The 19,890-nt window shown below is 44.5% G+C and overlaps 1 protein-coding gene across 1 annotated transcript; it reads left to right on the forward strand.

Moving 5' to 3' along the window:
* The first annotated feature begins 10,193 nt into the window (after positions 1-10,193).
* Positions 10,194-11,573, forward strand: LOC130461356 (uncharacterized). The gene is made up of 4 exons (XM_056829431.1): positions 10,194-10,580; positions 10,701-10,887; positions 11,008-11,357; positions 11,490-11,573. Exons 1-4 carry the CDS (start codon positions 10,194-10,196, stop codon positions 11,571-11,573), a joined length of 1,008 nt encoding a protein of 335 aa, XP_056685409.1.
* The last annotated feature ends 8,317 nt before the right edge of the window (positions 11,574-19,890 follow it).

The raw sequence follows: 19,890 nt of genomic DNA on the forward strand, positions 1-19,890 counted from the left end.
TGCCCCTTTCCTCGACCAGCGCGCACGAGGCACGCAGCATGCTTGCTGCTGCCCGTGTCGCTGCGGCTCGGCCATCGTATAGCAGCCCGTATGGCTCGTCGAGCCATACGTCCACCACACATTGTGCTCATGCCTTTGGTTCGTGATACGGACCAACTCAATTAAAAATAAATTGAATTTCACGAACTTGCATTAATATGATTTTTCAAAAAGTTACGATTTTTATTTTCGAAAAACAATGATTTTTAACGATTTAATAAATTCCAACGACAATCCAATTTCGTAAAATTATTAAATCAAAGGCTAACATTATTCAAACTTTTAAGAACGAACGAATCAACATTAAAAATTTTCACTTTTAATTAATAAAATCCGAAGCTTTAAATCGTTCATTAACATTTAAATTTCAGATTTTTAATTATTTGGTTTAAGTGTGATTAAAATTAACGAAACCATTCAAAATTTTAATCGAATAATTTTTAAAATTAGCCACTGACCCAGGAAATTATATCCCCTTTCCCAATTAACTGAATTATTAAACCAAAATTAATTAAAATTCAATTAGGATTTCAAATTTTACGAATTGGGGAAAGGAAAAATTAGGGTTTATACTTATCGGAAAAATCTGAAATTTTTACCATAGATCGAGAATATACTCAACAACGTTTTTTCAAAATTTCAAGCAATTCCGGGTAGTTAAGGTCGACCTTGTAATTGAATTACTTCCCGACACTTTTAATTTTTAATGAAAAATTAACAAAAACGCCCAAAAAAACGACACTTCGAGGCCTGTTTTTGCAATTCCGTTCGCATGAGTTGATCTTAGAAAATCCTTTTCAATCAGATTAGGGTTTTAAAACTCGAAAAAACGAATATTTTTGATTTTGGACCTGATTATTACGCAATTCATCCATAATTCGTAAAAAATCCGAAAATTCAACAAAAAAATCAAAATTTCGACAGATGCAAAAACAATTAAATCATGATAAAACATGCTTTGAACACATAAGGCTCATGATACCACTGTAGGGGAATACAGTTAAACATAATAACATGTGCGGAAACAATCCCCAAATTAAGCCAGGAAACATCTATGAAGCACAGATTAAGCAGACTTACGTTTGAAGCATGTTCTCCACGAATTGTCAACAAACACGAACTTAGAACTCCATTTTTCGTTCCTCTACTTGGTTCACCGACACGTTCAGATCCGTCTTGATTATCGTAGCTTAGACAATCGATCAAGAGTTTGTGCTTTTGGGAAGAACTCACTTTGGAGACACAGAGAGAATTAGGGTTCTCTGTGTCTAGGGTTTGAGTAATGAATTGTGTGTGTTGGAATAATACAATTGACCTATTGTATTAATGATGTAATCGGCCAAGACTAAAGAGCCTTGACCGGCCACATACACGAGCACACGGACCACAGCCCGCCGCCCAGCAACACACACTGCAGGCCGAAGCCCACAGCGCGCGCGCGCCGAGCAGTTGGGCCATGGGCCTGCTCGCTCGTCGCTGCGTGTTGCTGCTGTTGCGTGCTCGCGCCCAATGGGCTGGCCTTGCTCGCCTTTGCTCGCGACCTTGCTGGCTCGTTGGGCCTTGCACGCTTACGTGCTTGGCTCGACGGGCCGGCAACTCCGATGCCCTTCGTATTCGCGATTTAATATTTCCGATATATTATTAATCATTTTGTATTCGACGAATCACCGTCGTACGATGCGATTTATTCGTGTCGCCAAGCTTACGAATATTCGCGATGCGATATACGATTCCGATGCAAGGTCGTATCGTATAATATGTTTTCCAACGAATTCCCGAAAAGCTATTAAATGAATTTCCGATACATTTAATCCGGTGATCTGTTACGTGTCATTGGTGTGACCTTGTAGGTTCAGTCAAGAGTAAGCCATGAGTTCAATATCCATTAGAACTCACTGATCGGAAGCATTGCTTCAGCTAGCTGTTCCGATCACTTGATCTCACTGAATTAATTGTTCGCAATTAATCTGAACCTTGGTATTAGACTTAATGCACCTTGGGTGAAGGACATATTTCCTTCACAAAAGCCATATAATAACTGAATAGACAAACAAACATGGAGACAATACTCGACACTTGACACGACTCTTGACTTACATATTAATAAAAAAGTAGCTTCGAACGGGTAAAGTAAACTATCCTCAAAAGGAAAGAAAAGGGTGATGGGAGCCAACCATACACCAAAATAAGTCGGGCTACTACCGACAGTCGGGCCATACCTACAGGAATTCCAATGCATAATGACATAAAAGAAGAATGAAACAACGTCTTGTATCATTCTAGGAGTACAAGTTTTCCGGCAAGACTCCCCTCATTGTTCATACTCAAGGTATATACGTTCCAAGAGTTTTGAAGCTCTTTTGGGTTACGCTTTACGTTAATTTGTATATTATGTTCAAGGCGACTCAAGACTCTACACAATACACAACATACAAACAATTGAATAATTAAACAATTCAACAATGACACTTCATTATTTTATTTCTTTAGGACTTGTGATCAAACATAGACTCAAGTGAAATTACTCCCATTGTTCCTTCTCAAAAACATTGTTTGAGATAACCCGACATTGCCTATTAACAAGCGGGGTGTGCCCTTAGCAAGAATTGTCCTTAATTCAATTCACATAGACTCTCTAACATATTCTACCCCTTGGTAGAATATATATTGCTCATTCGCAATATTCGACTGGCTCAATATTTATGCTAGACATCCTGTAATATAGCTTAACAATAATAACAACTTGCATGCGCAATACTCATACATGCAAACCAACTTGAACAACATGCTTGACATAACTCAACGATTATAAAAGTCCACAACATGATAGTTCAATAGAATCTATAAAGCATAATTCAATTCATAACATGCTCGTTCACATAGATTCAATAATAGTAATAACTTGCTCGTTCTCAACAATAAACATGAATTCATAAAACATATTCATTCCCAATCATCAAACATGAATTCATAACACATATAAGTTTACATGATTCGCATTCCATACACTTCACAAAGTCCTCAAGGGATGGGTGGTCACCCTAGTCTTGTACGTACCTGGAATACCTAAGTACGAGGGCCACTGTGCGCATCACGACTCACTAGAAATCAACTCCTATAAACAAAATAAGAGAACTAAATTATTATCCATGTTTACTAAATTTCCAGCAACTATTTCAGATTCTAAAACTTGTACTTTAATTAAAAATCAATCGTTAACCGTTAATTTAATAGTCTCAAATAGTCAACTCAAGCCCTAACATAAAAACATTGACTTTTTAGCTTTAAAACTATTAAAAACCAACTTTTTTAAAGCTTATAAACAATCTAAAAATTTAAGTTGATTCCCATAATTTAAATTGTCATAAAATTATTTGAATAAATCGCTTAATTAATTTGAAATCAAAACCCTAACAATAGTTTACTCCAAAAACATGTTTTGACTTCAAAAATCAACACTTTATAAACTTATTAAATCTGAAAATTATAAACTCAATCATCAAAACCAATCTCTTTAATTAAAACACAATACTAACCCAATACGGTGTTCATTACCGTTTTAATTAATTTAAACAACCCAAATATTTAAACTAATCACAACAATTAAATCAATTTAAAACTGAAAAATTAATATTTTTGAAAATAAAATTTTAATGATCGCAATTAACAACACACACACACACACACACAACAATTAATTGTGTTGCGCGTGTGTGCGTCGAACAAAACAACGTAACAACAACAACAACACACGCACGCACCGCAGCAGGCAGTGCGCACGAGCACGCGACAAAGAGCGAGAGGGACAATGGCGATAGGCGCGCGACACAGCAACGAGCGGGCACGAGGCTCCGCGCTGCGTGGCTGCTGGGCGGGACGAGGCACACGCGACACAAAGCAGCAGCGAGGGCGCTGCGCTGCGGGGCGAGGCAAGGAGAGAGGGGCAGCGAGGGCTTGCGCGCACGGGGTTGGGCACGAGTGCCTTGGGCTGCATGCAAGGCTGGTCGGACGAGAGGATAGGAGAGGGTGCCGCAAGGAGAGAGAAAGAGAGGAGAGAGAGGGAGTGCTGAAATTTTTGTGAGGGTTTAATGAGAGGGTCTATTTATAGTTTTTCTCTCCCATGTGGGCTAGGTTATGGTAGTTTGAGTTGGGCTTATTTCCGGGCTCAATTCATTAAACTCCTTGCAAGCTTTGTTGGGTTTGATCATGGAAAATCAACTGAGCTTTAATTAAATTAAATTCGTTTTCGAAATACGACCCAACAAATCCCGATTAAATAAATTCGTTGAATCTATTTAATAAAACTCGATTTTCGTAATAATTAATATTTAAATTAATTAAAAATAAAAAGCATTTAATTCTCATTAAATGGAAGTAATTTATAAAAATACTTTATAAATACGACGAAATGCTTTATAAATATAATAAAATATATTTATAATTATAGAAAAATACGAGGTATTACAACAACGATACTTCACGATCAATCTGCTCCAGTCAATCTTGACAGTGCACTATAGAGAACAAGTTCCAAAAGAGTCGTCGTAGGGCCACCATAAGAAAAAAGACATGCCGCAAACACACATAGAAAATAAACACACACGTCAGCAAAAAGCCGAGTAATCACCTGTTACATATAGAAACATACTAATATAGAACAATAAAGGCTCATGTAAACAATGTAGTATGGAACTACATTTCAAGTAGGATTCCAAAGATAAAACTAACTCCATACTCTATAACTACTATAAATCTTCTCTTCAGTTGAACCTCAAATATATTTGATATGATCCTTTCCTCTACTAGACTTACTTAACCCAATAAGTGCCATTTTTGCATTTTGTTGTATATCTAGCCTTGGACATGAGTAATTTGAATAAATAAACCAACAAGTATAAAAACTTGAAACTCTCAATAACTACTAGAAAGTCTCTCTGAGTCAAGGCCACTTTTGGACCAAATCCCACTTTTGGAGATATTAAGAAAAATAAAGATTGTATCTTTCTCCTCTAATAAAGTACTAATGGTTATCATCTCCTTACCAACATGACAAGGAGTAAGGTCGTGTTATCCCACTTTTTGTACTAACGACATAACTGCTTTGACGTTTGTCTATGTCATGTCGACCAGGTATTATCATGTCGCAGGTAACGTCGCGTCAAGTGAACAGGTCGAGTGTAACGTCATATGACAAAGCACAGGCGACAAAAGACTAGCAACAAGGCATGAGCGACATAGGACCAGCGACGATAGACAGAGAAATAAAGATAGGTCAAGATCCAAGCCCAAGGCCCAAGGCATGCTGCGCCGTCATACAAGCAGAACGAGTCCAAGTAACGGCCTAAGACTACGGAAGTGGTTGAAGACTGGGAGAAGATCGTGGAACAACCGAAAATAGAAGATCCCTATCTTCTAGGGATTCTTCCAACCAACAACGCCGTTGGACTTCGCGTATAAAAAGAGACGGCATTAACATCAGAGGAGACAAGTTAACTCAAGCTCTCAAGCACTCAAGCAATTATTATACTTTCATATTCAAAAGAAATCGTTGTATTAGCTCTTTTAATTTTACAAAGCATAAACAATTATATAGATTACTTAGGATTCTTAGTGGATTGATAGCCTCATAGCTGTCATCGGTTTATTACCTTATTCCTGGGTTTTTACGCGTTAACGTAATATCTCCTTGTGTCGTGTCTCACTCTTTATTTTCTTATCATATTTATTGCTTAGTTAGTGTCGACCCAAGCCAAATGTCGCCCCTAGACGAAATTTGGCATAAACAGTTTGGCGCCGTCTGTGGGGACATTAACTAGGTTTCACACAAAAATCCTCTCACCATGGCCTTCGAAGATATGACACTCGCGGAGATGAAGGCAGTCTACGAAAAGGCCCAAGAAGAGTTGGCTCTGGAAAAAGCATCTTTCGAGAACCTTCCAAAAGAGCTAGACTCCGTGAAAAGCACCAAATACCAGTCGCGCTACAAACCCGGTGGGAAACCAAAGAAGCTGACATTCGAGACGCCCGATGATTTCGAAGACCTGACCGACGACGTGGAGCCCCGTGAGGAAGAAAATGGAACGACACCTGGTCCTGTGACGCAACGGATGAACAAGATGGACGTGTACATGAAGAAACAGATCTCACGACTGATGAAACTGATGACCAAGATGCCAGGAGCACGTACACCAGTGGAGACAGAACCAACCGACGGGTACGCAGCATCACCATTTTGTGAGGCGATCGCCAGGGTAACGGTTCCGCATACACTTTGGCTCCCCATTTGGACGACCCTGTACAACGGAACATCCGACCCTTACAGACATGTCAACTTCTACAAGCAGCGCACGTGGCAAATCGGAATCCCATACAACCTGGTCGAACCTGTCATGTGCAAATCATTTGGAGGCACCCTCGACGGAGCAGCTCTGGAATGGCTCATGAACGTCCCCCTCGGATCCATCTCCTGCCTTTCTGACCTTATCAACGCCTTCTATCAACAGTTCGCTAGCAGTCGCCAATTGGAAAAACAGACTAGTGACCTCTATCGGTTGGTCCAACGATCAACCGTTTTAATTGTGAAAAAATTAGCATAAAAAATTGTGATGTCAGGACAGCTATCGAAGCATTCAAGAGAGGTCTCATCCCCAACTCGGAGTTGTACCAGGAAATAACTAAATATCCCTGCGCAACCTTCGAGGAGGTAAGTTCGAGAGCCACCGCCCTGATGCGGATAGAAGACGACGAGGTCATACGATCAACAGCACCACGATCGGCAGGGGGCAGCAACGACAGGCGATCGTACACCCCGAGGAATAACAGCTGGCGACATCAACCATACAATCGCTAGAACCAGGTACAAAATGTCAATCAGTATAATGATACTAACAATGTTTACAGGAAAGGATGGGCCGATTACCCCGACATCTCCGAATATGGCTTCAATGTCGACATCGGAGGCGTCGTGAACGCCCTCCAAAATGTAGGTGGAAACGTCATATGGCCTAAGAAGAGCGACATACCGGACTCCATGAAGGACATGAGCAAATAGTGCAACTTTCACCGCGACAACAGACACAAAATCGAGGTGTGCATCTCCCTTAAAAAGGAGGTCGCTTATCTCCTCAAACGGGGGCATTTGAAGGAGCTGCTGAGAGACAAAGGGAAGGAGACGTACAACAAAAAGAACACCGCCCATCCCGACCCAGCAACGAGCATCGACCGACCGGCCCGCCTAATTTTAACAAAGTGGTAAACGTTATTTCTGGTGGTTTAGATATTTGTGGACTAACCTCTTCTGCAGCTAAAAAGATCAACAGGGGAGAATCTTGAGCCGTCAAAGAGGGGCAGACCGAGGACGAAATCGCCCTCGACAAATCCTTTGTAGCAATGTCAATCACCTTCGACGACTCAGATTCAGTAGATGCACAACAGGAACACCACGACGGATTGGTAATATCGCTCCCAATAGGCAACGCCCAAATCAAAAGAATATTGATCGACAACGGCAGCTCGACAAATGTATTATTCTTGGAGGCACTACAGGAAATGGGACTTGAAGAGAAAAACATCGTCAGGAGATCAACGGTCTTAGTAGGGTTCAGTGGAGAATCGCTGCAAACAGTCGGAGAAATATCATTTCCCACATATGCAGAAGGTGTCAACATTATGACTAAGTTCAACGTAGTCGACTGCCCATCAGCATACAACGTCATCTTAGGGCGACCATGGATCCACAAAATGATAGCAGTACCATCCACATACCACCAATAAATCAAGTTCCCAACCAAATGGGGCGTCATGGAGATCAAGGGACAACAAAGAGACGCAAAGAAATGCTATGAAACCGCACTGAAACCATCAAAGTCATCCATCTAGCAAATACAGTCAGGGTCTACAGCAGATGAACCGGACGACCAACAGATCGATGAAATAATATTAGACCCGACCAAGCCAGACCAAGTCGTAAGGTTCAGAGCATCACTGCCTGACAACATCTGAAGTCATATAGTGTCGTTCCTAGAGGAAACTTGGACTGCTTCGCCGGGTTACATGAGGACATGACAGGAATCAGCCCGGACGTCATCACCCACAAACTCAATGTCGACCCCAACTTCAAACCAGTGAAACAAAAGCGACGAAATTCGCACCCGAAAGGAATAAAATCATAGAGGCAGAGGTTCAGAAACTGATAGACTCGGGAAAAATCAGAGAGGTTAAGTATCCAGACAGGCTAGAAAATTTCGTCGTGGTCAACAAGAAAAACGGGAAATGAAGAGTCTGCATCGACTTCACGGACATCAATAAAGCGTGCCCCAAAGATCCGTTCCCCCTGCGACACATAGACGCTATGGTCGACGCCACCGCCGTTCACAAGCTACTCACCTTCATGGACGCTGTTAGGGGGGAAAATACCCTCTTGGTGACGTGGGCAAACGTGGCAAGCACTGCATACGTGGCTGCCAGCAAGGCGCATAATGGCACCGTTCGAACTTACTCTCAACTGCCGAGATCAAAGCGGCCGTTACAAACCCTTGATGAGGCCGGCTTTCATTACGCATTTATTGTCTAATTATGTGCAATTAAGCACAAACGTTACATTCTCAATGTAAATGCCTATAAAATGGCTTAGTCTTGTCTATTTTACATACACGATTCCTAAGCAATAAACCTACGATTATTTCCATGCTATTACAACTTGCTCTCACCATTTTCAATTATCTAGCTCGATCGATTGTTAGCACCATCATCAAGGCAAGCTCGTCTCTAAGTCGAATTTGCCCAAAACAATTTGGCGCCCACAGTGGGGCTGACAATCAAAAGCAGCTCGATAATACAATTCCAATCACCATGGCCGGAAATGCTAGCTCATCCGACGATATTACTCGTCGCTTTGAAGCCATGGAGCAGCGCATCAACATCCTCCAAAAGGAAAATGAAGTGTTGCACTCCCAAGTCAGGTCCACCGCCTCCATCGCCACCGGATCCAGGTTCCAGCACCGACGAGACACCTCCGGGCTAAACCGCCGCTTGGATCTTGACGCTGCTCCGGATCATCCCCTCCATATACCCTTTGGCGAGCCTGGGGGCCATGTACTCGAACAGATCCGCGAATTCGATCCACTGCCAAGTCAGCCCCGCTCTAACCCGAGTTGGCTTCCCCCACCTCCAACTCAACCATCTTCTGCAGGTACATCGACGACAGCCGTCGCCACGACAGCTGCCCGGGTCACCCCACCTCAGGTCGGCATGACGACATCCACCATGGTGTCGGCTCCCGCCTCTGTTCCAGCATCCCGTCCGTTACCACCCCCAATGGTAACCATGTCGATGCCTCTGCCCGTTACACTTCCGACACAAGGATCAGCGCCAGTAGCTCAAATACCATGGGACCAGCTCTTCTCTAAGCAAGTCGCCCGACCTATCGTCAACTTAGTCACTTCGGCGCCAGGAGCACCCCCCCAATTGATGGCGGTTCCTTTGGCCAGCCAGGCGCCACAAGCAGCGTTTCCAAACGCCCTAATGCGACCTGACTCTTCTCGAAACTATTCTCCATACACTCCTCTTAACAGGTCAGTCGTTCCGGTTAGTCACGGTTTCGTAACTCCTTTCCCTTATGTTACAGGTACCCACGCTACTCAAGGAACACCCCCATACATGCAACAAGTGGTGCCGCAGTTCACTCCCCAGCAACCTCATGGCGTATATCCACAAAATACCTATTATCAACATCTCTAAGCCAGCCTTCCCGAAACTTTCAGCCCACTCGTCCCAGTGCTCAACAACATTTGCGAAAACACCAATCACCAACTCCAACAAATCATGACCATGATAAACAAAATCCCAGGAGTGCCAACACCAATCAAAGAAGCCAGCCTAGACAGTTATGCCGACTCCCGATATGCCGATCCCATTGATGCAATCGACGTTCCAAAACGATTCAGCCCACCCAACATGCCCATGTATGACCGGACGTCCGATCCAAGGGAACGTATCTTGACCTACAAACAACGGATGATGACGATTCCAGTCCCCAAACACATGAGAGAAGCCAGCCTCTGCAAGGGTTCGGTTCGACATTGGTTGGGCCCGCCTTGAAGTGGTTAACCAGCCTGCCAAATGGATGCATCACCTCTTTTGCTCACCTCGACAACATGTTCAATCAACCGTTCGCTAGCAGCAGGTGCCTGGAGAAGCAGACAAGCGACTTATACCGAGTGATCCAACGCCCTGACGAACCTCTGAAGGACTACATAGCCCGGTTCATCAGGGAGAAGGTTACTGTTCCTGAATGTGATGTCCCGACAGCTATCGAAGCGTTCAGGCAAGGATTGTATGGCGAAACCAACCTTTGGAGGGATCTAATCAAATACCCCTGCAAGACGTTTGAGGACGCTCAAGCCAAAGAAATGACCCAAGTAAGGTTGGAAGAAACTCTCCATTCTCGGAAAGGGGGTAATGACTACTCGAAGACGGAAAGACAATTGCCCTATCCCAAGAGAAGCAATGATCGCCCTGCTCCTTATTCCCGACCTCAACACGTAGCAGTGGTGGAAGATGACGACGACTCCGACTGGAAGAGTAGTCCGGACCTGCCTCCAAAAATTAACGAATATTCTTTTTGTGTTGACACTGTAGGTCTGATGAACCACCTCTCGAAGATGGGGAAAGCAACGCAGTGGCCGCCGAAATCTAGCAAACCCGAGTCGAAGAAGGATCATTCAAAATGGTGTGATTTCCACGCCGACATCGGTCACACCACCAACGACTGCGTCGCGTTGAGAAGAGAAGTGGCCTATCTGTTGAAAAATGGTTACCTCAAGGACGTCATGTCGGACAAAGCTCGCGGTGTTGTCAACAAAGACAATTCTAATTCTCCATCTCGACCTCCTCCACCTCCCCCTCATACTAAAACTGTGAATTTTATTGCTGGAGGTTCTGACATTTGTGGTTTAACTTATTCTACAGCGAAGAGGCATGCCCGAGAGAACGAGATAGACAGACCGGCCCGAGCCGTAGCCGCAAAATATCTAACCCCTATATCTTTTGATGAATCTGATGAAGGAGATATCTCGGATAAACATCATGACGGCTTGGTAATATCCATTCCTGTTGGGAACTGCATGATCAGACGAGTCCTTGTCGACAACGGTAGCTCGACTAACGTGATGATGCTCGACGCCCTCAAGGAAATGGGGCTCAACCCGGATACAGATGTCGTTAAAAAGTCCACCGTGCTAATAGGGTTCAGCGGCGAAGCAAAGACTACCTTCGGAGAAGTTACCCTACCTGTTTACGCTCAAGGAGTCAACCAACAAGTAAAATTTTGTGTTATTGATTGTCCTTCATCTTACAACATTATCTTGGGCAGGCCATGGATCCACGACATGAAGGCCATCCCTTCGACATATCACCAAACCATCAAGTTCCCAACTCTATGGGGGGTTCAGGAAATCAAGGGGGATCAGCAAGAGTCCAAGGAATGCTACAAGGCAGCCCTAAATCTCTCAACCACAAATAAATCCTCATTATAGCAATTATAGTCCGGGTCCGAACTAGCAAGCTACAATGAGCCCAAGTCCGAGCAACTCGACGAGGTCATCTTGGATCCCGGGAAGCCAGAACAGGTTGTCTTTATCGGATGCGACGTACCTGACGACATCAGGTCGGAACTTGTCACGTTTCTCAGAGCCAATGCAGATTGTTTCGCATGGTCCCATGAAGATATGCCCGGCATCAGTCCAGACGTCATCACTCACAAACTCAGTGTCGACCCCCGACATAAGCCCTTCAAACAAAAACGGCAGAAGTTCGCTCCAGAATGCAACCAAATTATCAACGATGAAGTTCAGCAACTACTAGATACAGGAAAGATCAGGGAAGTGAAGTATCCAGACTGGTTAGCCAATGTCGTCGTAGTCAGAAAGAAGAACGGGAAATGGCGAGTTTGCATAGACTTTACCGACATCAACAAGGCGTGCCCCAAAGATTCTTTTCCTTTACCCCACATCGACGCCATGGTTGATGCTACTGCAGGGCATGAGATGCTCACATTCATGGACGCATTCAGTGGATACAACCAGATTTTGAAGCACCCAGAAGACCAAGAGAAAACCGCCTTCATCACGGAGCGGGGAACTTATTGTTACAAGGTCATGCCGTTCGGTTTAAGGAATGCAGGCGCCACCTATCAGCGCCTGGTCAACAAAATGTTCAGAAAACAGCTAGGCGACACAATGGAAGTCTACATCGACGACATGCTTGTAAAATCCAAGAAAGCCTCGGATCACATCACGCATCTCCAACAAGCCTTCGACGTGTTGCGAGAGTACAACATGAAGCTCAACCCCACCAAATGCTCATTCAGAGTCTCCTCTGGAAAGTTCTTAGGTTACATGGTTACTCAAAGAGGCATCGAAGCTAGTCCTGATCAGATCCGCGCAATCATCAACCTACAATCACCTCGAAACCAAAGGGACGTACAAAAGTTAGCAGGCAGAGTGGCCGCCCTCAACCGCTTCATCTCCAGGTCGTCCGACAAATGTAAATTGTTCTACGACATCCTCAGGAAGAATGAGAAGTTCAACTGGACCGACCGCCACGAAGCTGCTTTGCAACAACTCAAACAGTACCTGTCAAACCCTCCGCTACTGTCCAAACCAAAAGACAATGAATAACTACAGGTGTACCTTGGAGTTACGGAGGCGACCATCAGTGCAGTACTAGCACGAGAGAAAGACGGCAAACAACTACCTGTTTATTACGTCAGTAAGTCTTTACTTAGCGCCGAAACAAGGTACTCTCATCTCGAAAAACTTGTTTTTGCATTAGTCGTCGCTTCTGTTAAATTACGCCCTTATTTTGAATGTCATCCTATCACTGTTAGAACTAACTATCCCATGAAGTCAATCATGAGGAAGCCCGAGTTGTCTGGCACGACATCAAGTACGAACCTCCCACAGCCATCAAATCGCAAGCTTTAGCTGATTTTGTGGCTGACTTCAGCCCAAGCATCCAACACGAAGTCGACCAAGAAGTCAACATATTGACCGACAGCGGTTCTTCGTCAACAAGGAATCTACATACTGACTGCTCCTCCAATATACGGGGGACAGGCCTCGGCATCGTGCTAAAGTCGCCACAAGGGGACACCATAGTACAGTCTGTCTGTTGCGAGTTCAAAGCTAGCAACAACGAGGCGGAGTACGAAGCCTTGATCCTGAGATTATCATTAGCATTCGACATGAATATCCGCCGACTTGAGGTACGTTATGACTCTTTATTGATTATCAATCAGATTAACGGTTCGTATGCAGCAAAGGACTCAAAGATGCAGGCCTACTTGGAAATAGCAAAAAGGCTCGTGAACAAGTTCGACTCATGCACCTTACAACAAATACCAAGACACCAAAACACCCAGGCTGACGCCTTAGCCAATCTTGGCTCGAACATCAAACCTAAACTCACCTCCATCCCCGTAGTCCACTTAATGTATCCAGCCATCACCAAATATAACCTACCCATCACCGAACAGTCCCAACCTACTAAAACGCCCTCATGGCGCGACCCCTACATACACTGGCTCAAACACAACACAACCCCACCTGGAGTCACCCATGAAAAGTCCTTCCGCATGAAAGCCTCCAGATTCATCCTCATCCATGGAGTATTGTTCAGAAAGTCGGTTGCAGGACCATACCTAAGATGCCTAGACCACGACGAGATCCAGTCGACATTGCGCAGTATACATGACGGAGAATGTGGAAACCACGCCGGAGGAAGAAGCTTAGCCCACAAAACCCTTACCATGGGATATTTCTGGCCCACCATGAAGAAAGACGCAATCACCTTTGCTAAGAAGTGCGACTCCTGCCAGCGGTTTGCATCCATCTCTCATCAACCTTGTGAAGTACTCCACCCTATCTTGTCCCCTTGACCCTTCATGAAATGGGGGGATGGATATAGTAGGTCCCTTACCACAAGCATCAGGACAACGCGTCTTCATGTTGGCAATGACTGATTACTTCTCCAAAGGATCGAAGCAGAAGCTTTCAAGCGAGTTCGAGATACTGAAGTCATCTCGTTCATCAAACGAAATATCCTTAGCCGGTTCGGCATTCCTTCCGAGATCGTCTGCGACAATGGTTCTCAGTTTATCAGCAACAAAACCAAGGAATTCTGCAGTAGGTATAACATTACCTTGCACACCTCAACACCAAGATATCCTCAAGCAAATGGCCAAGCCGAGTCTAGTAACAAAATCATCATCAACAACCTCAAGAAGCGCCTCGACGACGCCAAAGGAAGATGGGCAAAGGAGTTACCTATGATCCTTTGGGCCGACACGACGACGCCCAAGACGGCGACCAATCACACTCCTTTCTCCTTAGTCTTCGGTTGCGAAGCAGTCATCCCTCCCGAAGTCGAGCTCCCCACAGCAAGAAGTAGTTTCATGGCCCCAGGAATGAACGACTCAGTCTTGGCTTACGACATCGATACTGTTGACGAACTCAGAGAAGCAGCATTGGTTAGGATGGCGTCCTACCAACAAGCAGTTGCAAACAGCTACAACAAGAATGTGAGGGTTCGAGTATTTCAGTGGGGAGATTGGGTCCTACGCAAGGTCTTCCCAAACAAATAGGATCCTCGACACGGCAACCTGGCCCCGACATGGGAAGGTCCCTACCAGATCATGAGACGAACAGGTCATGGTGCATACGAGTTGGTCGACAAAGATGGCACACCCATCCCAAGAAGTTGGAATGCGACACACCTAAAACTGTACCATTTCTGAACACTCAAACATTTTTTGCTTTCTAGTTTTTCCTAACACAACAGGTACTCTAGCATTCATCGCCATTATGTCGGTACCCCCGAGACAGAGTGGGCACGACAACATCTCGAACAATATACACTTATAAGTAACAAGAAGTTAAGTTCCTCTCCTCTATCTTTTTTTTCCTTTCTATATGTTATTACCATTACCGACTTAGGCATCGGAGGGCCGTTGGCTCCACCAACGGCCAATCCTCACGCCATCGTCCTGTTTTGCAGACAACAACATGACGACACCATAAGTATACACTTAGAGGGAATAACGAACATAAGAATTCGACTCAACTTCGTCCAGCATTTCTCCTTGAACTCTTTCTTTCTTTTTTCTCCTTGTTGAAATTTCCTCTCATTTTCATGTCGCTCAATACTGACTTAAGCATCGGAGGGCCGTTGGCTCCACCAACGGCCAATCCTCACGCTCTGCTATGTTGACAGTATGATGCCCACATGATGACGGATTCAATAAGGAAAAAACACGTGAAGCGAAGTATACAACACATCATACAGGAAAACAAAAGTCGAAATTGTGCACACATGTTCAGAAAAACAGAGTGAAAGGAAACATTCATTTTATTCAAACATAATTGTATACACTACATATGACAAATTTTACAAACTACAATGTACATTACGCCTGGTACACTACAATGTACATTACATACATAATGGAATACAGATCTACATTTTCTACAGTTTACATCTTGCAGATTCTTCTCTGACAGGATGGAGGCGTCACCAAAGTCGAACTCGAGGTATGTGTCCAACCTGCAAAACAAAACACCAAACCAAAGCACATTTTTTCCAAACACAAGCAAACAAACACAGGATTGGAAATCCACAAAATATTTACATGACTTGCCCCCTTGGACAAGCCTAAAAACATCCAAAAGACTGCCGCCTTCAAGGCGAAACACAACCACAATTTTCGACCTTTCCAAAGGCCAAGCACACAAAAATACTGTTTAAAACAAACCATTCTTTGAAGAACACACCATTAAAACTTTAAATTTTTTAGGGGGGGGGGGACAGAACTACTCCTGATGGTCTGATGGGCCTGCATTCTCCCCTTGTTCTCCATCGCCTGGTGCCCCCATCGTCTCGACATTGGGGCTGGTTGAAGTTGCACCCTCCCCAACGTCTTCTTCATCGCTAACGGCACCAGGGGGGATATAGTCCTCGGGGAATGCAGTGTTAAACTGAGCAATGTCTTCGTCAGGAGTCCAGTTCACATGTTTGCCCGTCTTGAATTCCTCCATCATCTCGGCCTTCATTTTCCAAGTGTAGTAACCAGCACACTCTTAAATCCTCGCCTTGACTTTGGAGAGAGACGTCTTCATCTCGTCAACCTCAGCAACCAGCGTCTCCTTCTCGGCGTTCAACTGTGCGACCTCAGCAACCCCCTTCTCTTGACTCACCTGCAGCGCCTCAGCCCTTGCCGTCGCCTCCTTGGCCACACCGCCAAGACGACCAACCTCCTGCTTTGCCTTCTTCATGTCGTTTTTCAGTTATACTATTTGGTCTTCTAACGTTATGACATGATGACGTGTGGCTAAAGCAGATTGCAGGGACTATTTGAACAGGAAAAGAGAAATTATTCAAACTGACGAGATGAAGATGGCATGCAGGAAAGTAAGGAAACGAAGAATAAACATACCCTCCATGCATCCGAGACGCTCTCAACAGTTGCAACAACTGGGGACAGGGTCTCCTGACGCTCCCGGCTCGACGGCATCCACAGACGATCGACCTCGGGCCAAAGCTGAACCCTTGGCGCATCTGTCGACCCGTAGTCGTCAGGAAATTCCACTACAAACTTCCTCTTCCGAGGCGGAGGCGACAACTTTTTCTCAGCAGGCATAAGCAAGCTGGTCTCCCCCATCACCGAGGTGTCAGTTGAAGCCTATGGCGGCCTCGGAGGTGACAACACAGTGATGGGTTTGGCTCGGGACACACTCCCTAGCGACTCGAGCCGCTTCTTCAACAGTGCGTCCGCGGAAGGGGCCTTACCAGAGCGTGTCGATGGGCCAGTTCCTGTTGGCAGCATTTATTGACGACTTAGTCTCGTCGCAATAATTGTAATTTGAAAAAGGGCAACGAACCCTAAATTGTAAACTAACCCTAATCCATGTTACCTGTTGATGTCGACATGTTCGCAGGTTCAGAAACTTCTTCTTCTTGAGAAAGCTCTTCGCGTTCGAACTTGATGCCGATAAAAGCTCTGTCCTTTAGAGGAATTCCCAGCAGCACAACAGTCTTTTCTACGGCTTCGGCACCGACACCAACTGTGTCGAAAGATGCACCTACAAAAACACAAAAGTGAGACAAAGTCAAATCAACGAGCCAAAAAAACACAAAAAAACAAAATACCTCTAGCCATCCACTCCCCCGTCAAAAAGTCGGAGTCGGGCCCTAAACTAGCCAACTCCACAAAAAAGAACCGACCCATCCACCCTCGGTCGTTCGACTTGTCCGCACCAAGAAGAGCCTCCCTGTCATCCTTGACATGCAGCAAGTATCTACCAGCCCCATAATTTTGGACCTTGTAGGTGTAAACAAGGTCCTCAACCCGGAACTCCATGTCCAGTTTGCCGGCCAAATGGTCGACCAGGTGCATTACCCTCCAGACCTGCGGCATCAGTTGCGCCGGCGGCACCGCCAGTGCCCTCATGGATCAGAACTCCTCGCACCAGTGGCGAGAAAGGATAAGTATACCTAATTCTGAAGGGGTACTCGTAGAAGCACACCCAGCCGTCCGATACCCAATCGACCCGTTCGTCGGGCTGCGGCAACCGAATTACCGCCGATGGAGGAAAACCACACTCCTCCCTGAGCGCCTCCACATCCTGCTTCCCCCAAGTGGCCGGCCGAGCATTCTTCTTGTCTAGAATGTGGGTAGGGCTGAAGATTGGCCCCTCAACCAGATCGCACTCCACCACCACTCTTTTGTTCTTCGCACGGGTGGATTTCGTTCCCATTCGTTGCGACATAGAGAAAATCGAAGAAAGTAAGAAGGAAAGAAGAAGATGGAAGCCAAGCAGTTACATGGAAAAAGGAGAGAGAAACAGCGTCGGTCTTTTTTTCTGGGAAAGAGAAGAGAGAGATTGCAGAAGTGATTGCGGATGGTTGGAAGCGTAGCCTTATTTATTAGCGCAGATGGACGGTTGGTCTTTCCAAGGCAGAAGTCATCATTTCTCTAACGCCGTCAGCGTTGGGGAGGTTAAGAGGCGGTTTCCATTTTCCTTCCGTGAAACCCATTTTTCCTTTTTTGCACTTCCCGGAAGAAATTCAAAATGGGTTTGGGGACAATTGTTAGGGGGGGAAATACCCTCTTGGTGACGTGGGCAAACGTGGCAAGCACTGCATACGTGGCTGCCAGCAAGGCGCATAATGGCACCGTTCGAACTTACTCTCAACTGCCGAGATCAAAGCGGGCGTTACAAACCCTTGATGAGGCCGGCTAACATTAGGCATTTATTGTCTAATTATGTGCAATTAAGCACAAACGTTACATTCTCATTGTAAATGCCTATAAAATGGCTTAGTCTTGTCTATTTTACATACACGATTCCCAAGAAATAAACCTACGATTATTTTCATGCTATTACAACTTGCTCTCACCATTTTCAATTATCTAGCTCGATCGATTGTTAGCACCATCATCAAGGCATGCTCGTCTCTAAGTCGAATTTGCCCAAAACAGACGCCTATTCGGGATACAACCAAATCCTCATGCACCCGGAAGATCAAGAGAAAACATCTTTTGTAACAGATAGAGGAATTTATTGTTATAAAGTCATGCCTTTTGGTCTTAAAAATGCAGGTGCGACGTATCAGCGGCTGGTCAACAAAATTTTCTAAGATCAACTCGGAGATACGATGGAGGTCTACATCGACGACATGCTGGTGAAATAAAAAAAAAGCGGACGACCACGTGGAACACTTACGACATTCCTTCGAAATATTGCGAAAATACAGTATGAAACTTAATCCTACCAAATGTTCTTTTGGAGTGTCCGCAGGAAAGTTCTTGGGCTACATCGTCACCCAACGAGGGATCGAAGCAAGCCCCGACCAAGTACGTGCAATCATCAACATTCAATCGCCCAAAAACATAAAAGAGGTACAGCATTTAACAGGGCGAGTGGCGGCATTGAACCGTTTTATATCCCGATCGTCGGAAAAATGTTGTCTGTTTTACAATGTTTTACACAAAAAAAAGGTTTTAATTGGACCGACGACCACAAAACGGCTTTGCAAAACCTCAAAAAATATCTGATGACGCCACCCCTCCTATCTAAACCCAAGGAAGGTGAAGTCTTACAACGTTACATTGCCGTCAGCACGACAACAGTCAGCGCGGTGTTAGCCCGAGAAGATGAAACACAACAACTGCCCATCTACTACATCAGTAAGTCCTTGTTATAGGCAGAAACCAGGTATTCCTCCCTCGAAAAACTTGTTCTAGCACTCGTTACTTATAACACCCTAATAATTCCTTGCCTTTATAAAACCATTTTCCGACTTAAAATAAAGGAATTACTAAAGTATTACCGCCACCGTGATAACGGTTAAGGCTATTACCAGAATTACGCAGCGGAATTTAATGTCAACTAACTTTTCAAAACATAAATAATTAAATTATCGAGGCCTCCTACAAATCGGAACCATGACGGCCCAAAAACCAAAGTATTAAAAGTTCAACGAATTCAAACATAATTAAAGTATAAATAAAATGGTTTCAAAGTACGAAAGCATGCAACTCTCCCAATCATCCCAAGCCACATGATTTCGATCTACCAACCTACTATACTATTCTACTCCCCATCAATGCAAGTGCAAATGATAAATCATCATAGGGTCATTAAGGCAAAGGCTGTGACCAAAAACACAAGCACGTAGTCAGCAAATGCTGAATACTTACAAGAATAGAGCGAAACAAAACTATAAACATGCATCACTCACTAAGTGCTAATCAACATGCAAAAGCCATTTAAGAATTAACAAACAAATCATGAA

The sequence above is a fragment of the Spinacia oleracea genome, chromosome 5 (assembly GCF_020520425.1).
Source record: "Spinacia oleracea cultivar Varoflay chromosome 5, BTI_SOV_V1, whole genome shotgun sequence".
Classification (NCBI taxonomy): domain Eukaryota; kingdom Viridiplantae; phylum Streptophyta; class Magnoliopsida; order Caryophyllales; family Amaranthaceae; genus Spinacia; species Spinacia oleracea.

Excerpts from the sequence above, each read along its gene's own strand:
- LOC130461356 (XM_056829431.1), top strand. The coding sequence starts at position 10,194 with ATGTTCAATCAACCGTTCGCTAGCAGCAGGTGCCTGGAGAAGCAGACA. Across the intron at positions 10,888-11,007 it reads CATGTCGGACAAAGCTCGCG|CGAAGAGGCATGCCCGAGAG; the intron begins GTGTTGTCAACA and ends CTTATTCTACAG. Across the intron at positions 11,358-11,489 it reads CTCAAGGAGTCAACCAACAA|GAAATCAAGGGGGATCAGCA; the intron begins GTAAAATTTTGT and ends TGGGGGGTTCAG.